The 26523-nt window shown below is 38.0% G+C and overlaps 1 protein-coding gene across 1 annotated transcript in view; it reads left to right on the top strand.

Annotated features, from left to right (window-relative positions):
• Positions 1–23240, top strand: part of Tmem260 (transmembrane protein 260) — a 51990-nt gene extending 28750 nt beyond the window's left edge. The window contains exons 7-16 of the mRNA XM_048361880.1: positions 326–366; positions 5130–5213; positions 6078–6192; positions 7494–7663; positions 9971–10142; positions 12333–12481; positions 15106–15282; positions 16316–16369; positions 18427–18517; positions 22322–23240. Of these exons, the coding sequence (XP_048217837.1) occupies positions 326–366; positions 5130–5213; positions 6078–6192; positions 7494–7663; positions 9971–10142; positions 12333–12481; positions 15106–15282; positions 16316–16369; positions 18427–18517; positions 22322–22576 (1308 nt within the window). The 3' untranslated portion in view covers positions 22577–23240. The remainder of the gene's footprint in view (positions 1–325; positions 367–5129; positions 5214–6077; positions 6193–7493; positions 7664–9970; positions 10143–12332; positions 12482–15105; positions 15283–16315; positions 16370–18426; positions 18518–22321) is intronic.
• Positions 23241–26523: the final 3283 nt, after the last annotated feature.

Raw genomic sequence — 26523 nt, forward strand, 5'->3', positions numbered from 1 at the left:
ATAATGACTCCAATCAAAGTCCTAGAAAGCACAGAGTCTATAACAAATGTAAGGGGGAAAGCCTAATAATTCATTAATATGTTATTTATTTCTGCTAGCATAGTTTAATTGATTCAGCCAGTTATTTCTAAAATTCTTCCTCAAGGGTATCCAAGGTTTCACTGATTTTTATAAGTCCACCAAGGCTCTGAAGACTTTATGTAAAGAGAGACATCACAGTTATATATAAAACTTGTATCTTTTAATTCAAGAACATGAAACACAATGATCCAACAAAGCTTCAAATGAATGCTTGTGCAAATAAACTTTTCTCTTTTATGTTTAGGCCAAATCTGAAATAGGATCCAGTATTTCTACAATATTACTGTAAGTATGAAGTGTTGGGAGTTGTTTTTAAGTGAATTCCCTCTGAGCTCTCTTTGGTGATTTGTAGGGATTTTTCTGAGTCCCTCTCTGTGGACAAGTATGTCCCAGAAGTAGTTTTCATCTCTACAGTTAACATTGTTTTTAACTCCTGCACATAATCTAGTGAGATAAAGTGAGTAATACAGCACTGAAGAAAAATATGAGGATACTAGAGAGAATATATATAATATTTAAAACCTACACAGATTAAAACAACTTGAGAAAATGTGTGTCAACTTAAAATATAAATACCAACTATAATGCTTTAGAATTTATTTATTTATTTATTTATTTTGGTGTCAGCCCTCAAGGCCTGAGTGCTGTCCCAGAGCTTTTATGCTCAAGGCAAATGCTCTGTATTTTGGTGGTTATTTGGAGATAAGACTCTTACAGACTTTCCTGCTAAGGATGGCTTGGAATTGCAATCTTCATATCTCAGCCTCCTGTGTTGCTAGGATTATAGGTGGGTGCCAATAGTGCCTGGCTATAAAAAATATTTTTTATAATACTAAAGTGTTTTTCTGATTGCCAGTTTGAAATTTGTAGAGCTATTTGAAGAAACAATAGGAAGAATAGTTCAACTTTATATATGAAGCAGCTCATAGGTTCTCCCCTTCCTTCCTTCCTTCCTTCCTTCCTTCCTTCCTTCCTTCCTTCCTTCCTTCCTTCCTTCCGTCCTTCCTTCCTTCCTTTCTCTCTCTCTTTCTTTCTTTTCTTTTCATTTTTTTTGCCAATTAAACTAGTTTTATTCAAAGTACATTAAATTACAATATTAACAACCTAGACACAATGAACTTAAAATGTAAGGAAGAGAAATAGAAATCTTATCTGGTCTTTTATAAGCCTAGGTATCATAGAACTCAAATGAAAATTTACAAATATAGAAAAGATGATACTTAAAGAATAAGGATTTTAATATAGAACCCAAAAGATACCTTATTTTAAACACGTATGTTTCAAAAGAGGAAAATTCTTTAATAATTTAGCATAAAATCAAATTATATAAATGTGGTATATTCCAGAAAATATTGCTTTAAACACTTACACCATGATCAAAAGTCCTTTGGTAGCTTTTATTTATTTTATTTTATTTTATTTTATTTTATTTTATTTTGGCCAGTCGTGGGGCTTGGACTCAGGGCCTGAGCACTATCCCTGGCTTCTTTTTGCTCAAGGCTAGCTAGCACTCTGCCACTTGAGCCACAGCGCCACTTCTGGCCATTTTTTGTATATGTGGTGCTGGGGAATTGAACCCAGGGACTCATGTATATGAGACAAGCATTCTTGCCACTAGGCCATATCCCTAGACCCTTTGATAGCTTTTAATCAAAATGAAACATGCTCTTTTTTGTAAAATATAAAGTACTTTTTTTTTTTTTTTTGGCCAGTCCTGGGCCTTGGACTCAGGGCCTGAGCACTGTCCCTGGCTTCCTTTTTGCTCAAGGCTAGCACTCTGCCACTTGAGCCACAGCGCCGCTTCTGGCCGTTTTCTGTATATGTGGTGCTGGGGAATCGAACCCAGGGCCTCATGTATACGAGGCAAGCTCTCTCGCCACTAGGCCATATCCCCAGCCCCAAAAAGTACTTTTTAAGTGTTATCACAAAAGTATTTTGTCAGTTACCATACTAACATCACTATTGAACCTTCCTGTCACAGCTCAATATTGTGTATGTGTCAAGTGGCCAGGCGCCAACAAAATCCTAGTCTCCCAACAAATGACCTCACAATGTCAAGGCTTGGGTCTCCTGTGAAGCTCTCTACAGTGGGCAGAGAACAAGGACACTCCCTGGGCATGACTGTAAAACCAAACCAAACTTTATTATGGTAATCACACAAATACTGCAACCTAAAAAAAAAAAATCAAAGAGCATCCACCCAATGCTAAAACCAGGGATTGCTAGACTCAATCTTAGAATGAAAACAGCAACACACTAATCCCAAGGCCATAAACAGAACTGCATGGGAAACTTGGCTGAGCTGAACTGGTGGTGGCGATGGGCATTGAACACAAACCTCTTTCTTTTCTTTTCTTTTTTGGTTCCAGTACTAGGGCTAGAACTCAGAACCTCACAGCTGAAGCTCTACCATTTGGGCTTCAGTTCTGGATTTTTTTTCCTGATTACTTGGAGATAAGGATGTCAGATTTATCTACCTCAATTCTCAGATCTCAGTCTTCTGAGTAGCTAGGATTATAGGAGTGAGCCACCAGTGCCCAGCTTGTTCTCACAATTTCTATCTAGCTTATTTGCTAGCTTGCTTTCTAACATTTGTCCTTTATTATTATTGTTTTATTAAACAACCTGTTTTTACTTTTAAAAAGATACATCATTACAGAAAATTTAGAAAACATGAGTAAGGAAAAAGTAATTTGAACAACCTAATAATTTCCAACAGATAGACATAATACTATTATATTAATCTGTTTACATTTTTGTTTATAGTTTTCTAAGCCTTTTAGAGTTTTGTTTTTAAGACACTGATTTCTGCCCAATACCCTTAACCGTCACACAGGTTGGCACAAAAAATACAGATTCATACTATTTCATTAGCCTTGTGGTTTTTACTTTACATCATCTTGAAAATATTTCCCTGCCTTCATTTATTCTTATATCACCCTTTTTATGGTTCTTACAATTGTGTGTGTGTTCACCTATGTGTGTATGTGTGTTCACGTATGTGTGTATGTGTGTTCACGTGTGTGTGTGTGTGTGTGTGTGTGTGTGGCTGTGCCTTTCCTGGTCTTGAACTTAGTAGGTGGCCACTGTCCCAGAGCTTTTGTGTTCAAGGCTAGCGCTTTTACTACTGGAGCCACAGCTCTGCTTCCAGCTTTGAGGTGGTTAATTAGAGATTAATCTCCTGGGCTTTTTCCTGCTTGGGCTGGCTTTGAAGCATAAGCCTCAGATCTCAGCCTCCTAAATAACTAGGATTACAGGCATGAGCCACCAGTGCCTGGCAGATTTTAAGTATTTCTTCAGATGTCTGTCTCAGCATTTTTGTTTTGTTTTGCTTTGCCAGTCCTGGGCCTTGGACTCAGGGCCTGAGCACTGTCCCTGGCTTCTTTTTGCTCAAGGCTAGCACTCTGCCACTTGAGCCACAGTGCCACTTTTAGCCATCTTTTATATATGTGATGCTGGGGAATTGAACCCATGTATACAAGGTTTCATGTATACAAGGCAAGCACTTTTGCCACTAGGCCATATTCCCAGCCCCTGTCTCAGCATTTTATGATTCCTTTTTCTTTTCTGAGGAGAAAAAGTAGCAGAAGCCACATCTTTTAATGAATCATTGTTGGCTTTGATTTCACTGTGTCCCTTGGTAGCCCATATGGAAAGAGTGACTACTTGTTCTTTTCTGTCTACCTTTCCAAGGTCATTGGAGTGAGCATTCAGGATTACTGTGATATTTTTTACCTTTAGCAAATCCCACTGGATCCCCAAAGAACTCCCAAGAGTAACCTTAGACCATATATCCAGCTTGCATTAGTTTCATATAACAGTCACTTATTTAATGTAAGTTAAATAATAGCTGTTGGGTTTTTAGCCAGGAAAAAAAAAGATTAGACAGAAGCCATGGCCACCCCCATCCACATGATTGGAGTCAAAGCCTTATACTCTCTGAGTGAGAGAATTTTGACTCTTAATTGTTTCAGATGGACAGGAATGTTGAGAAAGGCAGTTCATAATTAACCTACAAGAAAATCCTTTAACATGATGGGACCCAATCATCTACCCTTTTCCAGTCAAGCAAATTAAATTCTTTACCCATGCATATCTCTAAATTGCAATCCTGTACAAGGAAATTATTGAATCTAACCTTAGGCAGTGACCATATTTTAGAGCTTATATTTAAGCAACAGTTCTCTAAGAATTAATTTCAAGACTGACTCCATTTCTTTTGAAGCAATAGGCCTCATGCCGGAATCAATTTTTCAAGTGTATTTGCAGATGAGTTAGGATAGCTTCTCATGGTAAGATGGGTCTCCATTAGTAAAGTACACATTGTGTATTTTCCTTAATTATGACATCACATTTTCTCCAGTAAAATTGCCAGTAGGAAGAAGTTTCTTGAGATGGGTTTACACTTCTCTTTTTTTTTTTTTTTTTTAGAAATAAAATACTGCTACAGCAGTGACTATATCATAACTTTAGACAACACTTAAAGGTTCCTTTGAATTAATGGAGTTGTTTAGTTTAATTGGGGAGAGGAGAATAATTTTCTCTGAGATTGCTTAAACATTTTGCAAGCCAAATACTGTAGACAAGGAAGCTTTCTTAAGGAAGACGATAATACAGAAAAGAATGATTAGAAATCCCTAGGCCTTTTCTTCCTTCATGATTGGATCTTCAGAAAACTGATTTAATTTTGTCTTCATTTGTTAACTCAATGGTCACCATATTTACACTGCTAATGTAAGTTCTTACAAACAACTTTATAGCAGAGCAATTGGGGATGTCCTATACAGTGTACCAACATAAAAAATGAAGAACTATTTGCCCTGTCACTGTCCTCATTTATATATGTTGATAACCAAATATTACATTTGAAAAACATCTTAGAACTGTGTAATTCTGTCTTTAACTTAGAAGATGACAAAATAATTTAAAACGCCAATCATAGTCCTTAAAATGAGGTCAGTGCATAACCAGATATTTTTTTCTAGAGAGAACATTTTCTTGGGCATTTATCAAATATGTTTTCAGCTGATGATGTTTTGATTTTACAGTTCTCAACTAACCAGTATGAAGACAGAGCTTTCATTCAATATCCAAGCCCTTGCCATCTGGGCTAATATATGTTCTGTAAAAAAGTGAGTAATACAATTCTTTCTCTTGATATTTTTCTCATTTTCATGAATTAGTGGGATGTGTGGGTGTGTGTGCATGTGTGCTGGTATTCAGACTTGAACTCAGGGTCTTGCATTCTCACCTGGCTTTTTTGCTAACGGCTGAAGCCCTACCGCTTGAGTCACACCTCCACTCCTTTGAATTAATGTTTCGAAGATTTCCATGTAGAATGGTGCCAGTATATTTTATATACCATCAAGGCAAATATGTACTGTTTTCTTGCTATTTTATTCTCTCTTCTGATTATGAATAATTTCAAACATTTGACCAGTTTGTAAGAGTTGAGACAGGTAAGTCATTTGATGTCCTAAACCACTGGTGTAAAGCGAATGTTGATTTGCAAAAGCAGCAATTTTTCTAATGATTAAAAAAAAGCCTTCAAAGTATAGAATTATTAATTCCCATTAGTTTTTTATTCACTTACTTCCTGATCTGTTGGTATAAGTATGTATATAAATATACACGTATTTATAGTTTTCTTCCTTAGCATTTAGCACCATGTAGATACCATTATCCCATATTAAAAAAAATTCTTAAGATCACTGAAATACTGTATGATATATTCCATCCACTGACTATTGAAGACTCATTATTTATATTTTAGGTGAATTTCAGCTTTACATCTTTGCTGCTACATTTACAATGTAATTAAGTTTTATTACTATGTTTAGTGTTAGTCATTCCAATGTAGATTTTTTAAATTTAAATATTACTTATTAAAACTGGAAATTGTTCCTGTTCAGAATATTTTCCTGAGGTTTAAATGTATGTAATATTAATGGTATACATATAGGCAATCTTAAACATACTTTTATTACTTTTTTTAGGGACAGACAGAATCCATCACTAGTTCGGCTTTTTACTGCAATGTTTTGCATTTATTCATTATTCTTTGCATGGAGGGCAAATCTAGATATTTCAAAACCACTTTTCATGGGTGTGGTAAGTTTTACTTAGATATGTCTTTTAACTAAAAAGTTTGTGAAAATTGTTCAAATTTGTCTTTCATGAATCTGTAGAAGAGCAAATGATTTCAGAATTGTTAAAATTGTAAATACATTCTTATCAGTCACAAATTAAATTGTTGAGCCATCAACACTATGGCCCATTTTTAGAGAAAAAAAGTACATTTATTTTTAGTTAACAGAGTAGCTAAATTGAAAAATAAACCTAAACTAGAATTCAGTAGCTGTGTGTGCCTGTGTGCATGTGTGTGTGCACACACGTGCGTGCGTGTGTGTCTGTGTGTATGTTTGCAAATATGGGTCCAACTGCACTTCCGAGTTTTTTTTTTATGGTATCTCTCTCTCTAGATAGGTAGATGGATGGACGGACAGATGGATGATTGATGAACGGATGGATGGATGGATGGATGGTATTAATCCTAACAGGAGACTCTTATCAACCTATTCCTTTACTTCTTACCTTACCAGTCCCAGGCCTGTGGAAAAGAGAACCTATGTTTTATTTTCCCTGCCAGTCATCTGAGGTTAGGGCTTTTCCCTTATATAATAGAAATTCTAAATGAAGACAGCCCTTTTCCAACAGCTGAAACAAATTGATGTTTTTATGTCCAAGAAGACTAATAAATAATACCCTAATTGATCACCTGCACTGGGAATCAGTTGAGAAGCCAGATGAGCCATCAAACTGAGTAGGACAGTCACCCTGAACTTGGCAGATGTGGCGCCATCGTGGGCAAAGGGATGTCCTCATGCTGCTTCTAGAGTGGATAGGCTCACCAGCAGTCACCACAGTGCCCCACAAGGCAGCCCCGGCACATCCATTCCCACCCATGGGTGCTACCGGGACAGAGTCTGCCCTGGCCTAGTGCTTCCTGTGGGCAGCTGTCTTCAGGGGGAAAGGGAGAGGAAAAGGAAAAGAAGAAGAGCTGTGCTGGCCTTGCCCCAGCTACCACCCCACAGGAGGGGAAGCCAGGGAGGGGAAGGAGAGCGGAGAGCTTGCTTTTCCATGTGGAAAAAAGGAATAAAGTGAAAACCTTTCTCTACTTCTTCCACCCTAGGTCCTACTGGGGCTCAAGGTGAAGGCTACAGGACTGAGATGAATATGTGGTTCCAAACTGGGGAGGAATGTTTTGAAGTTGAAAAAATAAAGTGACCTGGGGCTAGACTCGGGAAATGAGTCAGGAGGGTCTGAGTAAATTATATATATGTAAATTACCCATACACCTGACTGACAGCATCAACTTACCTGAACAGACAACTTGCGTGTCTCCTTCCTAGGTGGAACGATTCTGGATGCAGAGCAACGCTGTGGTGGCTGTCCTTGCTGGCATTGGTTTGTCTGCACTGGTGTCTGAGACTAATCGAGTGCTAAACAGCAGTGGGCTTCAGCATCTGGAGTGGCTTTCAGCAACTCTATTTGTATTTTACCAACTATATTCTAATTACAGGTAACAACACAGGGCTATCCTTTGAAAACTAACTCAAGCCAGAGATATCTGGAGCTTTATTTTTTATTTTTAACTTGTATTGTTTTTTTAAGACTTGAAATGAGACAGCTTGATCTGAATGCAGTGGTTTTAAGCTTTGGAGGTTGTTAAGCTTCCAGAAACAGAATGTGAGCATGGGTGTTTGTGGTTCCAGTCCATTGCAAACAAGGACTCAGAATGTGGGAATGGACTATTTGTATTTTCCTCTAAATAACCCTAGAAGCCAAGCAGTGGGGGTGGAGGGCGGTGGGGGGTGGGTGGCAGTGTCATGCATGAAATCCTAGCTACTCGAGAAGTTGAGATCTGAGTATTAATGTTTGAAGCCAGCCCAGGCAACAAAGTCTTTGAAATTTATCTTCAAGTAACAACCCAAAAGCTGTCAGTGGAGTTGGCAGAGCACTAGCTTTGAGCAGAAAAGGTAATAGAGAGTATGAGGTCCTGAATTCTAGCAGTAAAAACCCTAGAGATACTCTAAAAAGTGGAATATATTTTAAATTATATGATATAAAATACCACTTACATGGAAAATATAAAGATTTGGAGTTCTTTCAGTGCTCTAAAGTAACATGCTTCAGAGAGTTCATCTTTTGAGTAATACTTGCTCCTTGTCCATTTAACTTTGGATTGTAGAGAATAGTAGTTATTTTAAAATTAAGTGGGATGGCTGGGATGTAGCTTAGTGGCAAAGTGTGTTGGCCTAGCAAGTGCAATGACTTGGGTTTGATCCCCAGTACCAGAAAAGAAAAGAAAAGAACAAAAAAAATTAAATGCTAAGTATAACATATACTATTAGTGTTATATGTATTTTTCAAATCTTTTTAAATAATCACTGCAGTGAAAAGCTCAGTGTAATATAAAAGATGTCCAAATTATAAATGAGAATTCTTTTATTTCTATCAGTGTCCAGCCCATTGCTACAAAAGTGAAAGAGAGTCTCTTGATGTCCTGTTAATAACATATGACTCAACCTGTATTATTTTAAAAAATTAAATTTCCCCTTTCAACTTATCTTGAAAAACCAAAGTTCTTTATTCAGGGTAGAGACCCTGGGGGGAAGATTTCATCCATCATGACACCTTGCGAGGTGGACTACACAGCCCAGGCTCAGTTCCATCATTGGCTAAGGGGGGGCTCACCAAGCCTTAATGTGTTGTCTTTTTTTATTCTTGTCTCTCTTCTCTGAACTCAGGTCACTAGGACATTCCAAGCTTAGTAACCAGGATATCTGCACAAGGCTGGGGGTTTATCTTGTTTTGATATTTTTTTAATTTACCTAGAGGAATGGAGTAGATAGCAAGTTTCCTGATGAAAAAATAGTTACATATGTAGTAGGAAGCAGTCATAATGGCATTGATTGCAAAGGTAGGGACAATTGTATTCCTAGATGTGTTTATTTTCTTCGTGATACTAACTTAGTCATTCAACTTCAGGCAGTGTTCCTGGGCTTTATTAACTATAGTGGACCTGATAACTAGAGAAAGGATTTTGCCTTTCCTAGTTTTTGCTGCATTGTCTCTCATGTTGTCCTTTATTCATAGAAAGTTCTCAGAATCCATGCACTTTTTCTTTGAAGTGAGAAGGTCTACTTCATTGTTGAAAGGAATTGCATTGCTGTTGTGACCAATAGAAAGTAATGTCTAAAGAGAAATAAAAGCTCAATGAACTGCTCCATGCCTTCCTTCTCATTGGTCTCGTTTCCTAGAGAGTCCTTGGGAGAAAAGAACACAGGAATCTTAGGCTACTAGGAGGTGGTGGGAAGGACCAGCCACTGCATGCGAAAGTCTCACAAGTGTCAAACAAATTTGTGTCAGAAACTGGCAGATTTCCTTTTGTATTTCCAAAAGTTCCTTTGGAGAAAATATAATTAATATGAATTTATCTTTAGTTTTCTGTGCAATCAGAAATTGTTAAACAAAGTTGCATTACTTTTGGGGGAAAAGGTAGCTATTCTTGATCATGAACTGATTCCCTCTGTGTATAGAAATGATTATAAATTCCAGATGTAAAATAAAGCTGTTTTGTGTTTTGTTTATTTGCAATTAACTCCTTTGTTATCAGATGATAGCAGGGTGTGTGTGTGTGTGTGTGTGTGTGTGTGTGTGTGTGTGTGTGTGTGTGTGTATACCTCTTTGGAGAGGATAGCAATTAAAATACTTTGAAATGCTAAATATAGATTGTATGTTGGGAAAGAAATAGTAGGGAAAACAAGCTATTTTTATAACTGTAGCAAAGATATACCGTTTTAACTTTTAAAATGTTTTTATTTAGTATTTGTGACCAAAGAACCAACAACGTGATTGATAAATTTGCCAAGAACCTTCTAGACTCTATGCCTCGTGACTCAATCATCTTACTCAGAGGAGATTTACCTGGAAATTCTCTCCGTTACATGCATTACTGTGAGGGGCTGAGGCCTGATATTTCATTAGTAGACCAAGAAGTAAGTATATGAAAAATATAATTAGAATATAGCAATCATTCTAAACCATTTTTAATTCCTTTTAGGCAGTTGATGATACACACCTATAGTTCTAGCTACTTGGGAAGCCAAGGTGAGAGGATCACTTAAGACCAAGACTTAAAGGTCAACCTGGACAACATGGTGGTACTCCAAATAAACATATAAATACGCATTAGAAAACAGTGATTTGTATAATTGTCATAATCTATTGATGGTGACTTTTTTTGTTTGGGTTTGGTTTTTGCTTTTTTGGGATAGGAGGATCTTTCAGTGTTGCCTAAAACTCAGAAGCTGCTTCAGCTTCCTGCATGCTGGATTACAGGTGTGTGCCACCACACCTAAGCCATAATCATTCTTTGGTATAATCATTCTTTGGTAGAACACTTAACACATTCTTTTTGTTTATTTTAGCTCATTGTATAAATTATATGAGTTGTTGCTTTCTCATTTAAACTGAATGGTTTTTACTAAAATTAACATGTTAGCTAGGTACCTGTAATCCTGCTTACTCAGGAGGCTGAGATCTGAGGATCACAATTCCAAGCCAGCCCCAGCAGGAGACTCTTATCTCCAATTATCCACCAAAAAGCCAGAAGTAATAGAGCACTAACCTTGAACAAAAAAACTCAGGGACCGTGCCCAGGCCCTAATTACAAACCCCAGGACTGGTACAAAAAAAAAAAAAAAGAATTAGTATGTTTTATGGTAAATTCAAATATTCGGTCTCTAGCTCACATAATAAAAACCTGAAAATATTATGTTTATCGTATTGTAAAAATCAATATTTCTTGAATATTTAGTGAGTTCAGACATTCAAATTAACACTGTCAACTTGCCTAGGAACTAAAAAATATATTATTACAATATATTCTATATTATTCTATAATATTATATCTAATATTATATATTATAAATATAAAATAAATCAATCCATATGTGAGCAGTTCACACTGCTATAGAATTTTTGCATAAATTTTATCAATCTATGACAAAACCATGTTAGAAGAGGGATTTTTGAAAAATTTGATGGCTTTTGAAATAATTTTCCAGAACTGGGAAATAGTACTTGTGATGTATGATTTATAATCTGTCTCTGACATTTTCAGAATAGCCATTAGGAAAAGAGAACATTTTAATCTTGAAAGAAGAATGATAAATTCAATCAAGCAGCATATTAGGTAAATACTTACTTGATTTTAAATTGTGTTGAATTAAAGAATAATTAGATTCGAGTTTTACCTTATTTGAAATTTTTTCAAAATACCTATATATTAATAAGTTATTTGGTATATGCACACAAGTAGATGGATTTTATCTTCAGTCTAGCTTCTGAAAAGCTAGCTTATTTGTTGGTACATGCTATTATACGTGTGTGTACGCGCGTGCATGCACGCACCCTATTGGGGCTTGAACTCAAAGGTCTTGCACTTTTACTTGGCTGATTTACATCCCCACTTGTGGCTTTTTGCTGGTTAATTAGAGAATTTCACAGGCTTTTCTTCCTGGGCTGGCTTTAAACCATGATTCTCAGATCTCAGCTACTATAGTAGCTAGAATTACGGGCGTCAGCCACTGGCACCCAGCCAAACAAAAGGATTTTTAACTTAACTTTGAGACTTAGGTTATTACATGATTGTCCTTATGAAGGGAAGAATTACATCTTACTTATAGGTGAGCAATGTATGTCTTTTGAACAAATGCATGAAAGAGTAGAGATATGTTACATTTCTCTATTTTATCTAGATTGTCTAGTTTGGCCATCAAAGAAATTTCAGCTAGGCGCCATAGGCCTAGAGCCATTCTAGAGGAATGCATGGAGCACTAGAGGAACACAAGATGGGGCTGTGGAGACTAGAAGTGACTGACAGTGCTGCTGTTCTGAAAGCCAAGTGCACATTCCCCAGGAATAAGAGGGGGAATTCATCTGGGCTGTAGATTGTATGCATAGATGCTAACTGCAGCTATGTATTAATGTCATGGATTGTAGACATCTCCTTACTACATAATATCCAAGATGTAGTTCTTAAAAGAGTAGCCCTGTGACTGATTCCTCAGTTGTTCAAATGTATTTTTCAGTCATTTAATGAGTGTGTTTATACTCTGAAGCCTTTTCATAGTACTCTTTCAGGCAATACACTAAAGGTATGGCCTCCTGTGATTTTTCTACAGATGATGACTTACGAGTGGTATTTACCCAAGATGGCAGGGCATTTACCAGGAGTCCACTTTCCTGGGGACCGGTGGAATCCTGTGGAAGGAGTATTACCCAGTGGAATGGTCACATTTAATCTTCATCACTTTCTTGAAATAAATAAACAGTAAGCATTCTTTTCATATAATAGCTTTTCTAAAATCTTAAGCTTTTCTAAAATTGTTTCTGTAGCAGCTGTGCCTCATCCAAAAGACCAATTTTCTACACCTATTTCCTTGTCACCGGTGAGATTATCTTTGTAATTAAATTGAATATCTGTGCATAAATGAGGCCAGGCAGAAATAAATGTTATTGTTCTGGGTAAAGGAAAAATAAAGACAGATTAGCAAGAACAGCAAATAAGATCTTAGCACAATTCTGAGAAATTGGAGATGTGCCTGCCTACTTGAAATCATGGCAGGTGGATCGCAAGCAATTACAGTTTCCTCCTGATCAACACTGTGGACCCCTTTTAAGTGCAAAGCAATTTTTTTTTCAGGAATAATCACTATATAAAAATAGCTTAAGGATTTTTATAGAGGATAAGACATTTTTATAAATAAGAAAAACGCCTACAGTTTATGCTAGCTGAGAATAAAATAAGAGAATTGTGAATTCTATACTTGAGAGCATAAAATTATTTTGTAGTTAAGGTCAAGAATAAATAACTCCTTCAATGGTGTAGTGTTGAACATTTCTCCTGTCCATGAAATGCTTGGGATAATCCAAGAAAACCTTATTTCATGATCTTTTTTTTTTCTTATAAAGATGACTTGGGGAAAAAAAAATCCCCATAAATTCCAAAGTTAAATTATCCCTTTCTAAAAACAAGAGAATGTGATATTTTCAGTGACAGAACCTGTGTTTACAGTTGTTCATGGAATAATATAAGTTCATACCCTGTATATATTTCTTTAACCACTTTTCTCCTGTCCCATAAAAGTAAATTTTTACTGCAGTTTTTTTTTTTTTACCATAATAGCTCTCCCCATCCCCCCTCCTGGTCTTGGGGCTTGAACTCAGGGCCTAAGCACTGTCCCTGGCTTATTTTTGCTCAAGGCTAGCACTCTACCACTTGAGCCACAGCGCCATTTCTGGCTTTTTCTATATTTGTGGTGCTAAGGAATCAAACCCAGGGCTTCATGTATATGAGGCAAGCACTCTAGCACTAGGCCATATTCCCAGCCCCTACCATATATCTTAGTACAAGTTGTTGTTGTCTTTTGTCCTACTAATAGTTCTTGCAGTTATCATTTACACACATAGCTTTTCACAGACTATTTTGAGTTAATAGTTACCATTTCAAGGGCCATGTAGAAACCTTATGCTGTATGTCTCTTCATTCTTCCCACTTAGTATTGTGTTGTCATATGTGCTATATGTAAGCTAATTGCCTCTTCAATTTTTATATACATATTAGATAATTTAAGAGAAAAACAATTCAGTAATATTTACCCAGGTCTTTTCCTGGTCTGTGGCTGTTCCTTCAACCCTAATATTCCATCTCGCCTCTGGTGTCATCTCCCTCTTCTGAAGACATTCTGTTACCATTCCAACTAGAGCATGACTGGTAACAGTGGGATCTCTTTAATCCTCCCATTATCAGGAAATAGGTTTATCTCACCTTCATTTTCTTTTAGTTTGCAGATGTAGAATTCTGAGTTGATAATTACTTTCCCCAGGAATTAAAAAAATGTGATTTTTTAAAAAGATACTTTTGAATTATGTGTTTTCTGATGAGAAATCTAACCTCATTCAAGTTATTGATTGTCTTGTAGTCAAACTGTGTCAGCTTCCTCTGGCTGCCTTTAAGGCTTTGTGTTTGTTTTTAGTTGTCAGCAGTTTGATTATGATGAGTCTAGGCATGGAATTGGTTTTCTTTTTACTTTTATAACCTGTTTGGAGTTTACTGAGTTCCTTAAACCTGTAAAATTGTCTTTCATAAAATGGAGACTGCCAGGTTGTCCTAAGGCTGCCCTCTGTTGATTGTGGTTCCAATGTCATTTCTGTCTTCCCAACATTTGTAGTCATAGTTCTATGAATCCACATGCGCTATTGAGTGCATGATGCAGGACCTGGGTGGTCATCTGTTCCGTCATCAATTTTGTTCAACTCTATTCAGGCTCAGATCTGTGCATGACAGGTTGAGCTCACAGCTCAGAGGTAGGTCAGAAATTCACATTCAACCTCTGCGCTGGGGTTTTTGTTCTGTTCTGTTCTGTTGTGTGTGTGTGTGTGTGTGTGTGTGTGTGTGTGTGTGTGTGTGTGTGTTAGTACTGCTGCTGGGGTTTGAACTCAGAATCTCATGCTCTCACTTGGATATGGCAAACCAGATTTTTGCTGGTTAACTACCCAGGCTGGGTTCAAACTGTAAACTGCCTCCTGAGCAGCTAGGATTGTAGACATGAACCACTAGCTATTTCTATTTTTATGTATAAAATAAAAACAGATGTGGAAGACAACATATTACACAGTAGCATAGTGGTTTTCATGGTAATAAGGCTTAATACCAAGTGATAAGAATATATTTTTCATTTATATTTGTCTCCTTACTACTGCCGTCATAATCAGTAGTTCTACACCAAGATAAATTTCAAGCAGATTACTTGAAAGATTTAATAAGCCAAAATGTTCATAAATGGTTTATTGGTAACTAAAGATTAAGAAGTCATAAAGGAACTTTCATGAATTTTGTATAGAATTTAGAGTTTTAACTTAAAAGTACATCATGTATTTTTATCTTCTTCATAGAAAAGAAACATTTGCTTGCATTGGAATCCATGAAGGTGACCCGACATGGAGAAAGAACTATTCACTTTGGCCTTGGGGGTCTTGTGACAAATTAGTTCCTTCAGAGATTGTATTCAACCCTGAGAAATGGATTACATTCACAAGAAACATCTATAACTGGACTGAAGAATATGGAAGGTATGAACAGTTATGTTTTTAAGTAGATGATAGTGGTTTTATGTGCCTAAAACAATTACTACATTTTGAGATGCTATAGTGAGACCTTGCCTCAAAAACAAAACAAAATCCTCTGAACAGAAGCTATGAAGGTCATTGTAAAGGAATATTGTATGTATTGTGTAATATATATTATACCACATTGGGTAATAGGCTATTGCTGGCATGAAAACCAGGCTTGAAAAAAAGCACACTGCCTCCATCCATAAAGAAAAGGTTGAAAATAACACATCATGGACATGTAGCTCACATAGGAGAGGAGAAAAACCAAGTGAGAACTCAGAGAACTGGCACCAAAAAGAGAAAAAAAAGGAAAGGAAAGAGAAGGGAAGGGAAAGGAGGACAGAAGAAAAGGAAAAGAAAGGAAAGAAAGAAGGAAGGGAGGGAAGGAAGAAAAGAAAACAGAAAGAAGGAAAAGAAAGTTCTTCAGACAGCTAATGAATAGTATGTATGTACAATATTATTCATTATTTCCATTCTATTAAAATAGATATGTAATTTTAAGTTTTCAATTAAGAAAAACCAATAAATGGTGTGATCAGTGTCTTTAAGCAGCATCCAAGCTCCAGCAATGGTTTCTCAAAGCCAAGGGGGAAGAGGGCTTCCGAAAACTTTCTCTACATTTAATTTTTTTTAATCATTAGTAACTGTTTGCTGCCCACAAGTATCATAATGGCTTAAACGTTTTCTTCTGCCACCTGGCTGCCACCTAATAGTTCTTTGGAAGGGGCTGATCCATACTCTTCCCCATACCTCTAGCCCCCCTACCCCACAAAAGTCTCTTCTTTGCTGTCTGTAGGCACTCGAGCTCATTATGCAGAACACATCTCCCCCAAACCAAAATTTCTGATACTTGAACTTTTTTAATTTGATCACTCTCAGTACTTCAATATCCAGCATAGTCAATGGTCTCATAAAATTACAAAGCAAACATTATCTGTCTATAGCAATAAATGTAACTGACAGAAAAATGTTCTTTTTCTTGAAACTAAAGGTTTGATCCATCTTCTTGGGAATCTGTGGCCAATGAAGAAATGTGGCAAGCCAGGTAACCAATCTCCATTTTGGTCTTTGAGATCCATTTTTATTACTTTTGCAGCACTGAGGGTTGAACCTAGGGCCTCATGCTTCCTGCACAGTACTGTGCCACTTGACTCATGCCCCCAGCTCTGCAGTCTGTTTTTAATATGGCAGAGAAATAGCCTAAAGCACTTTTCACTTGTGGAATAGAGATAAGTGGTAATAAAAATAAGTTATGAACAATTATTTGGTTTGAGGCATTGTATGAATCATCATAATCCACAAAGGAGCTTTATTAACTCTTTTATAAAAGAGAAAACTAGGTGTACAGAGAGTTTTCAAGGTTACTTAGCTACTTTAAGTAATAGAGTCCAAAGCTCACATCTGACTCTGAGACAACTGTACTCCTTGTTTAGCTAAACTAATGTGAGTCAGAGCTATTGAACATAATTGCTTATTTCAACCTTCTCTTCCTTTGTAATATGTCTATGGATTCTGAAAGCCCTCAGTTAATACTTACTAGAGGCCAGGCACTGTACCAGCCTTCAAAGCTACACACATGAATACAACACAGTTCCTACCCTCGTGGAGCTCTCAGTCTGATGGAGCACACTGCCATATTTGCAGAAAGTTGACATGAATGTGGTAGGTGTCTTACTCTCTTGTTCGGGGAGAGAAGTTATACTTTCTATATAAAGTATTTAAGAGTGACACTGATTCTTGGTATTACTGTTATTTTTGCTGATCAAATATATTTTATCTTTTAATTTTTAATTGTTGTTATAAAGGTGATATATACATGGGTTACATTAGTCAGGTAAAGAGTACATTTCTTTTTGGACAATGTCACCCCTTCCTCTTCTTTGTTTTTTTTATTGTCAAAGTGAAGTACAGAGGGGTTACAGTTTCATATGTAAGGCAGTGAGTACATTTTTTATGCAACTTGTTACCTTCTCCTTCATTTTACCCCTTCCTCTTCTCTCTCCCAGTTTTTCCGTCTCATTTCTACCCACACATTGTACAGCTCATTTTCAGTATAGCATCCAGTGAGTGCCATTGCTGCATTTGTTCACACTTGGTGCCTCCATTTCTATGTCTCCCCTTATACTCCCAAGGAAAGATAAATGGACCTTGATATTATTTTTAAATAATCAAAACAACAAACACTAGCAGTCTGGGGCCTAAAGGTCCTCGGTGATATCGACAGAGGTATTAATATATTTGGAATGCTTTTTTCTGCAAGAATGTATTGATGCTCAGTCTGTACCATGAGCTGTACACCAATAATTGAGTTATGATATAAAGGCTTACATATTTTACATATTGTTAAGTAGGTTTACAATGATTTGTCAAGAAATGCAACTCCAGCAGAAAGAGTACAAATATAGATACATGTAACCAGTGAGAAAATGGCATTCTGAAGTTGCCAGTCTAATCAGAGGGACAAATACTTGCCTTGAAAACCTGATCAATGATGCCTACATAGTTCTTCATTGTGACTGCATGCAGGAAAGCTGCGGAGAAATCACATAAAAGAAGAAAATAGGCCATTATTCATTAGTTTATGTGCTGAATACAATTTGGATGAGTTCATTTGGTCAATGAGTCTGGCTGTCTTTGAAGAGTTGGTCCCATGTGGCAGGAGCTCCTGCGATGACCTTCAGGGATATGCTGGCAAGTGCTGCGGGTCTCCCCGTCAGCTGCTCTTGCGTGACAGTGATGAACATCTGGCAGAGACCAGTCATGACAGCCATGAGGAATACATACTTTTTCCTACAGATTGGGTATTAAATGTGAATGTAGCATCTTGAGGAATAGTACCTTGGTTCTGAGTAAACTTACCTAAGTGCAGGAATATTAAGATAATACAATAGGAGGTTTTGTGAGATTCAAGTAGTCGCATGCATGTTTGCCTAGCAAACAAGCCCTAAGTTCAAACCAAGAACAAAAGCAAAAAAACTGTGTTGTTGGTGGGGTGGGAGGGGGTTAGAATTGTACATATCATACCAGTTGGTATGGGAAATGCAGCCCTGAATGGAAACTTGGTGGTGTGATTTTAATGAAGATCCTCACTCCTACCCACAGGATGAAAACCCCATTCTTCATCTTTAGTCTGGCAGAAACTGTGGATATGCCTTCCGGTGTGAAAGCTCAACTCTATACTCATGCATATAACGTATGTGACTCTTGTATACAGAGGGGTATTGGGTAGGAAGGCAGTAGTGACTGGAGTGTTCATTGTTTTGTTTACAGCTTATTGTGGGCATTGTATCTATGGGAAAATGCTCAATTGTATCACTGTGTATGAAGCAGATGATTGGTAGACAGAATGATACCCCCCTCACACACACACACACACACACACACACACGCACACACGCACACACACACGATGTCTGTGTCTTTACATGATATGTTACCATCCATGGTAAAGGGAATTTTGTGGATATGATTAAGTTCAAGGTCCTGCTAATGGGAGTTTATCCTGAATTACCCAGGTGGGCCTGATGTGATCACAAGGGGAGGTATAGACGGCAATTAGGGCTGAGGTCAGAGGAAAAGCAATGTAGAGGCAGGGTGTGTGTGTGTGTGTGTGTGTGTGTGTGTGTGTGTGTGTGTGTGTGTTCCCACATGGACACATACATATACACATATATACATGTGTATATATATATAGAGAGAGAGAGACACAGACATACTTAAGCATAGATATACAGATAGATATAGAGAAAGGGAAGTGGGGTGGCCCTGGAGGAGGAAGGACTGTGAATTAAAGATTGCAGGCAGCCTTTAAAATAGAGAGGAAGGAAACCAATTGTCCCTTAGAGCCTCTAAAAGAAACACAGCCACAACTTCTCACCACAAATGCAACATAATAAATTATACTGCTTCAAGCCACTATGTTTGTGGTAATTTGTTCCAGCAGCAGTGGGAAACTAACATATGGTTTTGTGAAAATAAGTTTTGTAAGCTTACCATCTATGCAAAAGTCCTGATCCTGAATATACTTGACACAATGATTGTTCCCAAGTAAAGATAAAAGGCTGCAGAGAGGCCATTTCTGACTGACCCAGGAAGCAGATAAAACCATCTTCACAGAAGCTGTGGTACAAATTGCTCCTGTCTACTGGGAAATGAGAGCACAGATGAGAGCCTTTGTTTTTCTGTGATACAGCTCTGGGCCCTACCAACACCTGCGGACAGTCTTGGGAGTTTGCCTTACAGAGACCAATATCCTGGCAAGGCCCCTGAGCACCCAGCCCAGGATGTGTAGGCCTTGTGCTCCCTTTAGATTCTGTTCCCTTTAGACTGCTCAGGTTCTGCAAGGCCAAGACCACTTGCTTGATGTTAAGTCAAAATAGCCTGGTGTCTAATCATGACTAATTTTATTACAAAATTTTGGTTTGGTTTATTGTTCATTCATTTGTTCCTGATTCACTGAGCATTTATTGAGCATTCACTCCATACTGTATATTGTGTCAGAGATACTCAACTTAGTCCCTGCTGTCAAACAAGGTGGCAGGCTACCAAGGGAGACCAAGGTTCCAGGGCTCCGTCATGGTCCAGATACATACAGGTGAGACACACAGAGATAGGCTTGAACGCTGGGGAGCAAATGTCACAGGAATGTCATCTTGAAAAATCAGGAGGTACTAGCCAGACAGATAGTGGGGCAAGGAAGAAGCAGAGGAAGGGGTCAGTCCATACAGAGGAAACCACAGGGGCAAAGGCAGGACCCTTGGACCTCCCCCACTGGAGCTCAGCAAGAGCACCATTGATTGTAGGAGGTGGCATGCTGGAATTCCAGCATGGTCGCTGCAAGTCTTAAACTTTAAAAAATTAGCTCTTATGTACTGAGGTTGTAGATCAAGTAGTAGAGTGCCTACCTAAGCAAGCACAGTAGCTCAAAAGGAAAATGATCTTGCATTGCTCCACTATTGCAAATCCTGTTCATCTCTATATAGGGTCTGTAATCTTGAGAAAACCAGGCAGTATTTATGTGGAGAAATCAGAGACTTCCTGATAGTTCCTGTTCCCACCGGTGATGTCTGCTGGGGTCGGTTGTTGGGCTGCTGCTGAAGCTCATTTGTGGATTCTTTGTCATAGCAGACTGTTTTTCAGTGAATGCAAAGTGTGGCTATGGTTCTGGCTCCAGATGTACAGTAACATTTATAAGACAACTGAGACCAGTTACTTGATAGGTCAACACAAATCCACCCCCAGGACAAGAATATTCTTGTTAAGTGTAAAGAGTATCTGTTATTATAACAGTTTCAGTAGCTTATTCATTAAGTTAGGTGATAGTAATTATAGAAGTAGTAAGAGAACAATGAATAGCCAGCTCCATAGGAATAAATTGGATAAGGTAAAGATGTCCCCAATGAACTGATTATACTCCACAAAGACTAACATCAGAATAATGTACAGAGAAGAAAGTATAATTCCCCATAATGGGAAATTACTGGTTACTTAAAGTTCAACAGATTTGACTCAGTCATCCAAAATAAGTTAATATCACATCAATTACAGAATGCTGTAGAAAAAGGTGGTGAGATTGTTCTGGAGAATTGCAGGTAGGTCATGTGGAACCTCTGATTCTATGCAGTGAGGTGAGGGGGAGACAAATATTCCTTGAAATGCTGTCTGTATTTTAGACCCCAAACCCTTACAAGTTTGTAAAACAGTTTACTGAGCAGCTATTTGGTGTGAGCAGCATTCTAAACTTTTCCCCACATTCTCCCTTGGAGAGAAGCTGGGGAAGAGGAGCAACTGGGAAAAACAGATGAAGCAGAAAGTGTGGAGAAACAGAGATTAAAAGGCAAGAGGCTGACGTAATAGCTTTGATGTATATGAAACTGCCTGTAACCCTTTACTGTTTCATAAAACAGAAGGAACCAAGAGAGAAGTTGCTGTAAAAGGCAACTTGAAGCAACTTGGGACTTAATATATATCAAAATGATATTGGGATTATGGAATTTTAGGTGCGCATGTTTTGGGAGTAGGAGTTGGAGAGACAGTAATGTATTGGTCTCTTTCAAGTAAATGATACTATGTATGTGAGTTGAATAAAAAATAAATACTTGTCCCATAGAAAGCATTATTGCTGTTTTGTGCTCAGAGTCTACTAGAAAACCTCTGGGAACCCAGCTCTGATGTGGCAGTCCCCAAGAAGGCTTTAACATTTACAGAGAAGCAAGCCTAACACTCCATTTTGCATATTTTTGTCTGCGTTTTTATGTTAAACTTTAATACACTTTTTTTCTGGAAGTTTCAGTATCAAAACTTCTAACTGCATATAATTAGCATTGTCTGATGTTGGACAATCAGATTTCTGAATTCTTGTGGACAAAGTTTTAACTATCAAGATCATAGACTCCAAGCTACTGTGAAGATTTTAGATGTCTCTTGAAGCTGTCTCTGAAATTCTTTTTTATGCCCATTATGATAATGGGATTGTTTTGATTGTTTTTATTGTTGCTAATTATTATTGTTATTTTTAATGTAGAGAGAAATTCACATAAATAATGTGGAGCAAAATTTAAAATTCCTTCCAGTTCTTTCTTCCATGCAGTCTGCTAAAGAAAGCTATTTTTTTTTCCCTCCAGCAGCTAAATTTAGAGTTTCAACCTCTCTGCCTGTTGAGTAAATAGCTTTCCTCCAGTTAGCACTAAATCCTTTCCCAGAAGATCTTTCTGGAGGAAGAGCATTTTGTCCTAACACATGTGTCTCGGGTTCTTCCCACAACATCTGAAACCTCAGAAGCAGTTTGAGATGAAGCATATTTACCTCCTGCTACTGTAATAATTACAGTAACATCCTTGCATTTTCTGCATGACCTAGCAATGGTTAGATTTTTACTGTAGGCTTCTTGGATTTTTTTCCCCCTTGTGTTATTAATTCCTCTGTGTTTTCTGTTCTTGAGGGGGGGAAAAGAGACAAAGAATAACCATGGAATAGCAACATTTTTGCTGTTTTCCAGTTGTATAAGGAGATTGTCCACTTACAAAAGGAGCACCCAGTGAATTGGCACAAGAACTATGCCATCGCCTGTGAGCGGGTACTGCGTCTTCAGGAGAGAGACATAGACCCGGAAGTCTTGTTGTCTGAAACCATCAAACATTTTCGTCTCTACACTCAGAAAGCACAGAATGATCCCCAGCTAGCTGATATTTCAGTTGCTCTCAAGCACCTAAGAAAAGAACTGCAAAGTCTGAGAAATAGGAAAAAGGCCTGAGCCAGCAAGAAGTGAAAAACCTGCTCGTCATTTTGCTTCCAAAGTTCTGAAGTCCAAAAGTTTTTCCTCCAAGCAAAAGAAAAAACAAGTATAAAAAATTGAAAGTGAAGGCATCTCCAGTAACATGGTCTAGCAGTACTGCATCAAGCTGCTCTGCCTGAAAGTACTGTGTGTGCAAATTCTGTTTATCCCATGCTACCAAATTAGTATTTCCATGAGAGGCTTTCAGAAACATCTTCCTCCTTCCACACTCCTTCAAACAAATGACTGGGCCTGACTAGGTTCCACATGAACAGTTTTCCTATGCTGAAAATACTAACCATAGTCTTTTAAGGGCCGTGCTTATTAGGATCAGTTTTAAAAATTAAATTCTTGAAATATTCATACCAGCTCCAAGATGCTTTCTGTTTTCTGCAAGTGAAATTGTTTTTCAAAAGAATAAACCTTGATATACTTCATTTTAGGATTTCTTTTTTAAGTAATTGGTAGTTCTACCATCTCCTACTTCATACTACCTACCTTTCCGAGCAGGTGATATTTTGAAAAAAGTTTGAGTCTTATTGTCTTGATAGTTTTCCTCCAGTCACTAAAAAGAAAAGCTAATTTAATGTTTGCTTATTTCAGTTACAGAAATGAATGGCAAGTAAAAAGCATTTTCCATTTACGTAATTTATTTCATATTTATGTTTTACTTACTTTTAGACTCACAGATCTAGGTCCAGTAATTAGTAGGCTCCTGCTACCCAAATGCAAAAAAGGGCGGGGGAGGAGTGGGTACAGAGGGGGGTGGGGAAGTTGTTCAATAAATTCATTTCTGTTACAAGCATCTTTTATACATATTACTAAAGAGAACAGAGTAAGAAATGCAAATAATGGTTCTTTATTTTATTATGACAGTTAATTAATAGCAACCTGTTTTAATGAATAAAGTCACTCAGAGTCCTTCAGCACTTCCTAAGTAGAGGCCAGAATCTGTAGGGATTCTTTTCCTCCCAATTGTATAGCTCCTAGACTCCAAGCACCATATAGGCCCTGTATAGAAATGCTCACTAATGAAGAGGGAGGGCCAGAAGCTTGTCTGCATTCAAAGATCACTGGTGAGTCATTCAGCAAGAAAAGGCCCCTTACCAGGAATAGTCACAGTTCCGTGGCATTGTACTAGCAAAAGGGTCTGATCAAAGGTCTCCTGTGGAGCTCGCATGGTTCCCTTTCATACTACGACCATAATTAAAACCACTAATTCTCTTTTAAAATGCTGCAGGATGCCATGTAGGCATCTGTCTGGAGTGTCCTTTGTGATGTCATAAGCTGTTAAGGACCGGTGCCGAGGGCTTTTGAGCGAAATGCCAGTCATGAAGGTGCTTCAAGACAAGGGTGCCTCTAAAAGCTTGACAGGGCCTTGACTGCACAATTCGAGCTGAATTTGCCCCTTGTCAGCTGCCAGTAAATAAATCTCAAAGGGGGAAAAGCTGAAGTTTCATTACCTGATCCATGGGGCTTTGTTGGTTTTGGCATCACACAGGGGAAGCTCTTGCCCCGCCATTCTCTGGATTTGAAGATGCCCATTGGAGCCTGCAGTGCCTGGACAGGGTTCAGAGCGGAACCTTTTGAAGAGTGTCAATAGTTGTAACAGTTCAGCTGTTAGGAAGACAAATAAATGGAGGAGCTCATTAATCCGCTTTTGGCTCTCAGTGCCTTTTGCCCTTTTATCACAGCCTTATTAGGCTCCTACTCATCTTGAACCAGGAAAAAATGAATTGAAGTTGTTGAGGACTAATTGGCAAAGACTTTTAATCATGGGCCAAGAACTTTCACTGACTTGAAAGTAACTTCTCCACAGGGAAGAGCCAGAAACCTGGTTTACCTTAAAACCAAAACCTGTTGGAGTTCAGTGTGGTGTAAAAATTTAAGAAAGCGTTGATAAATTGTCTTAGCTTATCCCTTTGAAAGAAATTATGCAAGAGTATGACTTTTTTTTACTTATCTGGAAAAAATACAATAAATACAAAGGTTCCTTAAAGAGTGCACTGCCTTTATTGGTTAGGAAAAGATGACGTGCATATGTGAACCGATGTTTGAACATCTGTACCCATGAGTGTGAATATTTATCTGCATACCTGTGTTACACATAGAATCATTGAAGAACCTTACTAAAATAGTTTCTATTAATAGCCTTAACAATGGCATTGGAGGCCCCTTTTAAGAATATCTACTTTTTTTTTTTTTTTTTTTTTTTTTTTTTGGCCAGTCCTGGGCCTTGGACTCAGGGCCTGAGCACTGTCCCTGGCTTCTTCCTGCTCAAGGCTAGCACTCTGCCACTTGAGCCACAGCGCCGCTTCTGGCCGTTTTCTGTATATGTGGTGCTGGGGAATCGAACCTAGGGCCTCATGTATCCGAGGCAGGCACTCTTGCCACTAGGCTATATCCCCAGCCCCGAATATCTACTTTTAAATTTCATGTCTCTACTTACTTTGAAATATTCATGTCTGAAGATGCTTTGCGGATTCATCATTGGTGAATGATACACTGGTTTATCTGGTATTTGTGCAGCAGTGGCTGTTGGCCACTCTGTCTGAGAAAGTAATAGCATGTGGCCTAGAATAGACAGGATCATAGTTATTGAAACTTTTACAGAAGTGGAGATAAGGTTTAGGGATGGATGTTGGGCTTCAGTCCCAGACCCACTGTTGAGGAATGCTTTTCCCTTCTACTGTGAGATTCAACAAGCTTCTTTCTATTTTTCCTCCTTTTCTTTCCTTCCTTCCTTTCTCTCTCTTCATTTCCCCCTTTCTCTCCATCTCTCCCCCTCTTTCTCTTCCTTCTCTTACTTTCCTTGGCTAGTGGACAACACCATAAAATCTAATAGAAGGGGTGTCCTTCAGTCCAACCCCCTAGGCACTGAAGAGGATGTGAAGATGACTACTCATGCAGGATTTGGCCAGCGTCCCATTAACAGTGTCCCAGGAGTGCGGTGGCTTGGCAGGACTACAGGAACCCCACAAGGCCAACTTCTGCCTGGACTTTGGCCTGAGGAGCCAGTGGGAGCCAGCAAAACTGTCTGCCTCTCCACATGCTCCAGGGCCTTGCCACCAAGGCTGGCAGACACCAAATGCAAGTGGCAGAGGACCTGGGCTTGGTTATCTAACAAACTACCAAGTGTGTTGAGCTCCCTGTCCCTTCTGCACCTCAGATGGGAGCATGCACAGTTAATGGTGCTCATTCTCTTCTTTTCCATTCCTTTTAAGAGGACCTGTTTGGTTTTCAGTGCCTTTGTTCCACTTCTCAAAATGTAGCCAAAATAAAAGGAAACCAATTACTGGTTTGCTATTTGAAAACTTACTATGGAAATTGTGACGTGTTATTTCTACCATTATTGCTCTCTGGTAATGCAGCCATGTTTAGCTTTTATGGTTTGTAATTAAAGCACATTTAGTAAAGGTTATTGTTACAATATTCTGCTGTTATAATACCCATAACCTAAAGTCATCAGGGTAGATTTTTTTAAACTTATATTTTAGAAGTTAAATGTCATGAGTCATTAATCATAGTTCCCATCAATATATTATATAACTTAAAAATGCTAATGCTCTTAAGAGAAAAACAATTCCAAAAATTAAAATAATGAATCCTGTTAGAGAAAATCCTTTTGTTCATTTTGCTTCTGTTATATTTTGTAAATGGACTATCTATAAAATTTTGCCTAAGGTTATATTCTTCTAACTGGTTTCATCCAAGTGCTAGCCCAGGAAAAGATTCACACTACTTTATTTTCCCTTGACTTTTTGTTGTGGATGCAAAATCATTCTAAGGCTTCTACTCACAAACAAATAAATGATGTTTCCAGGGATTCTGGAAACATCTAAAGGCCAAGATCTTGGCACAGCATTACAGAGCAAACAAGGCGCTGAAGCTTAGACGTGATCACACTCAATGAAGTCGTCATTGTC

Source organism: Perognathus longimembris, chromosome 14 (genome assembly GCF_023159225.1).
Source record: "Perognathus longimembris pacificus isolate PPM17 chromosome 14, ASM2315922v1, whole genome shotgun sequence".
Taxonomy (NCBI): Eukaryota; Metazoa; Chordata; class Mammalia; order Rodentia; family Heteromyidae; genus Perognathus; species Perognathus longimembris.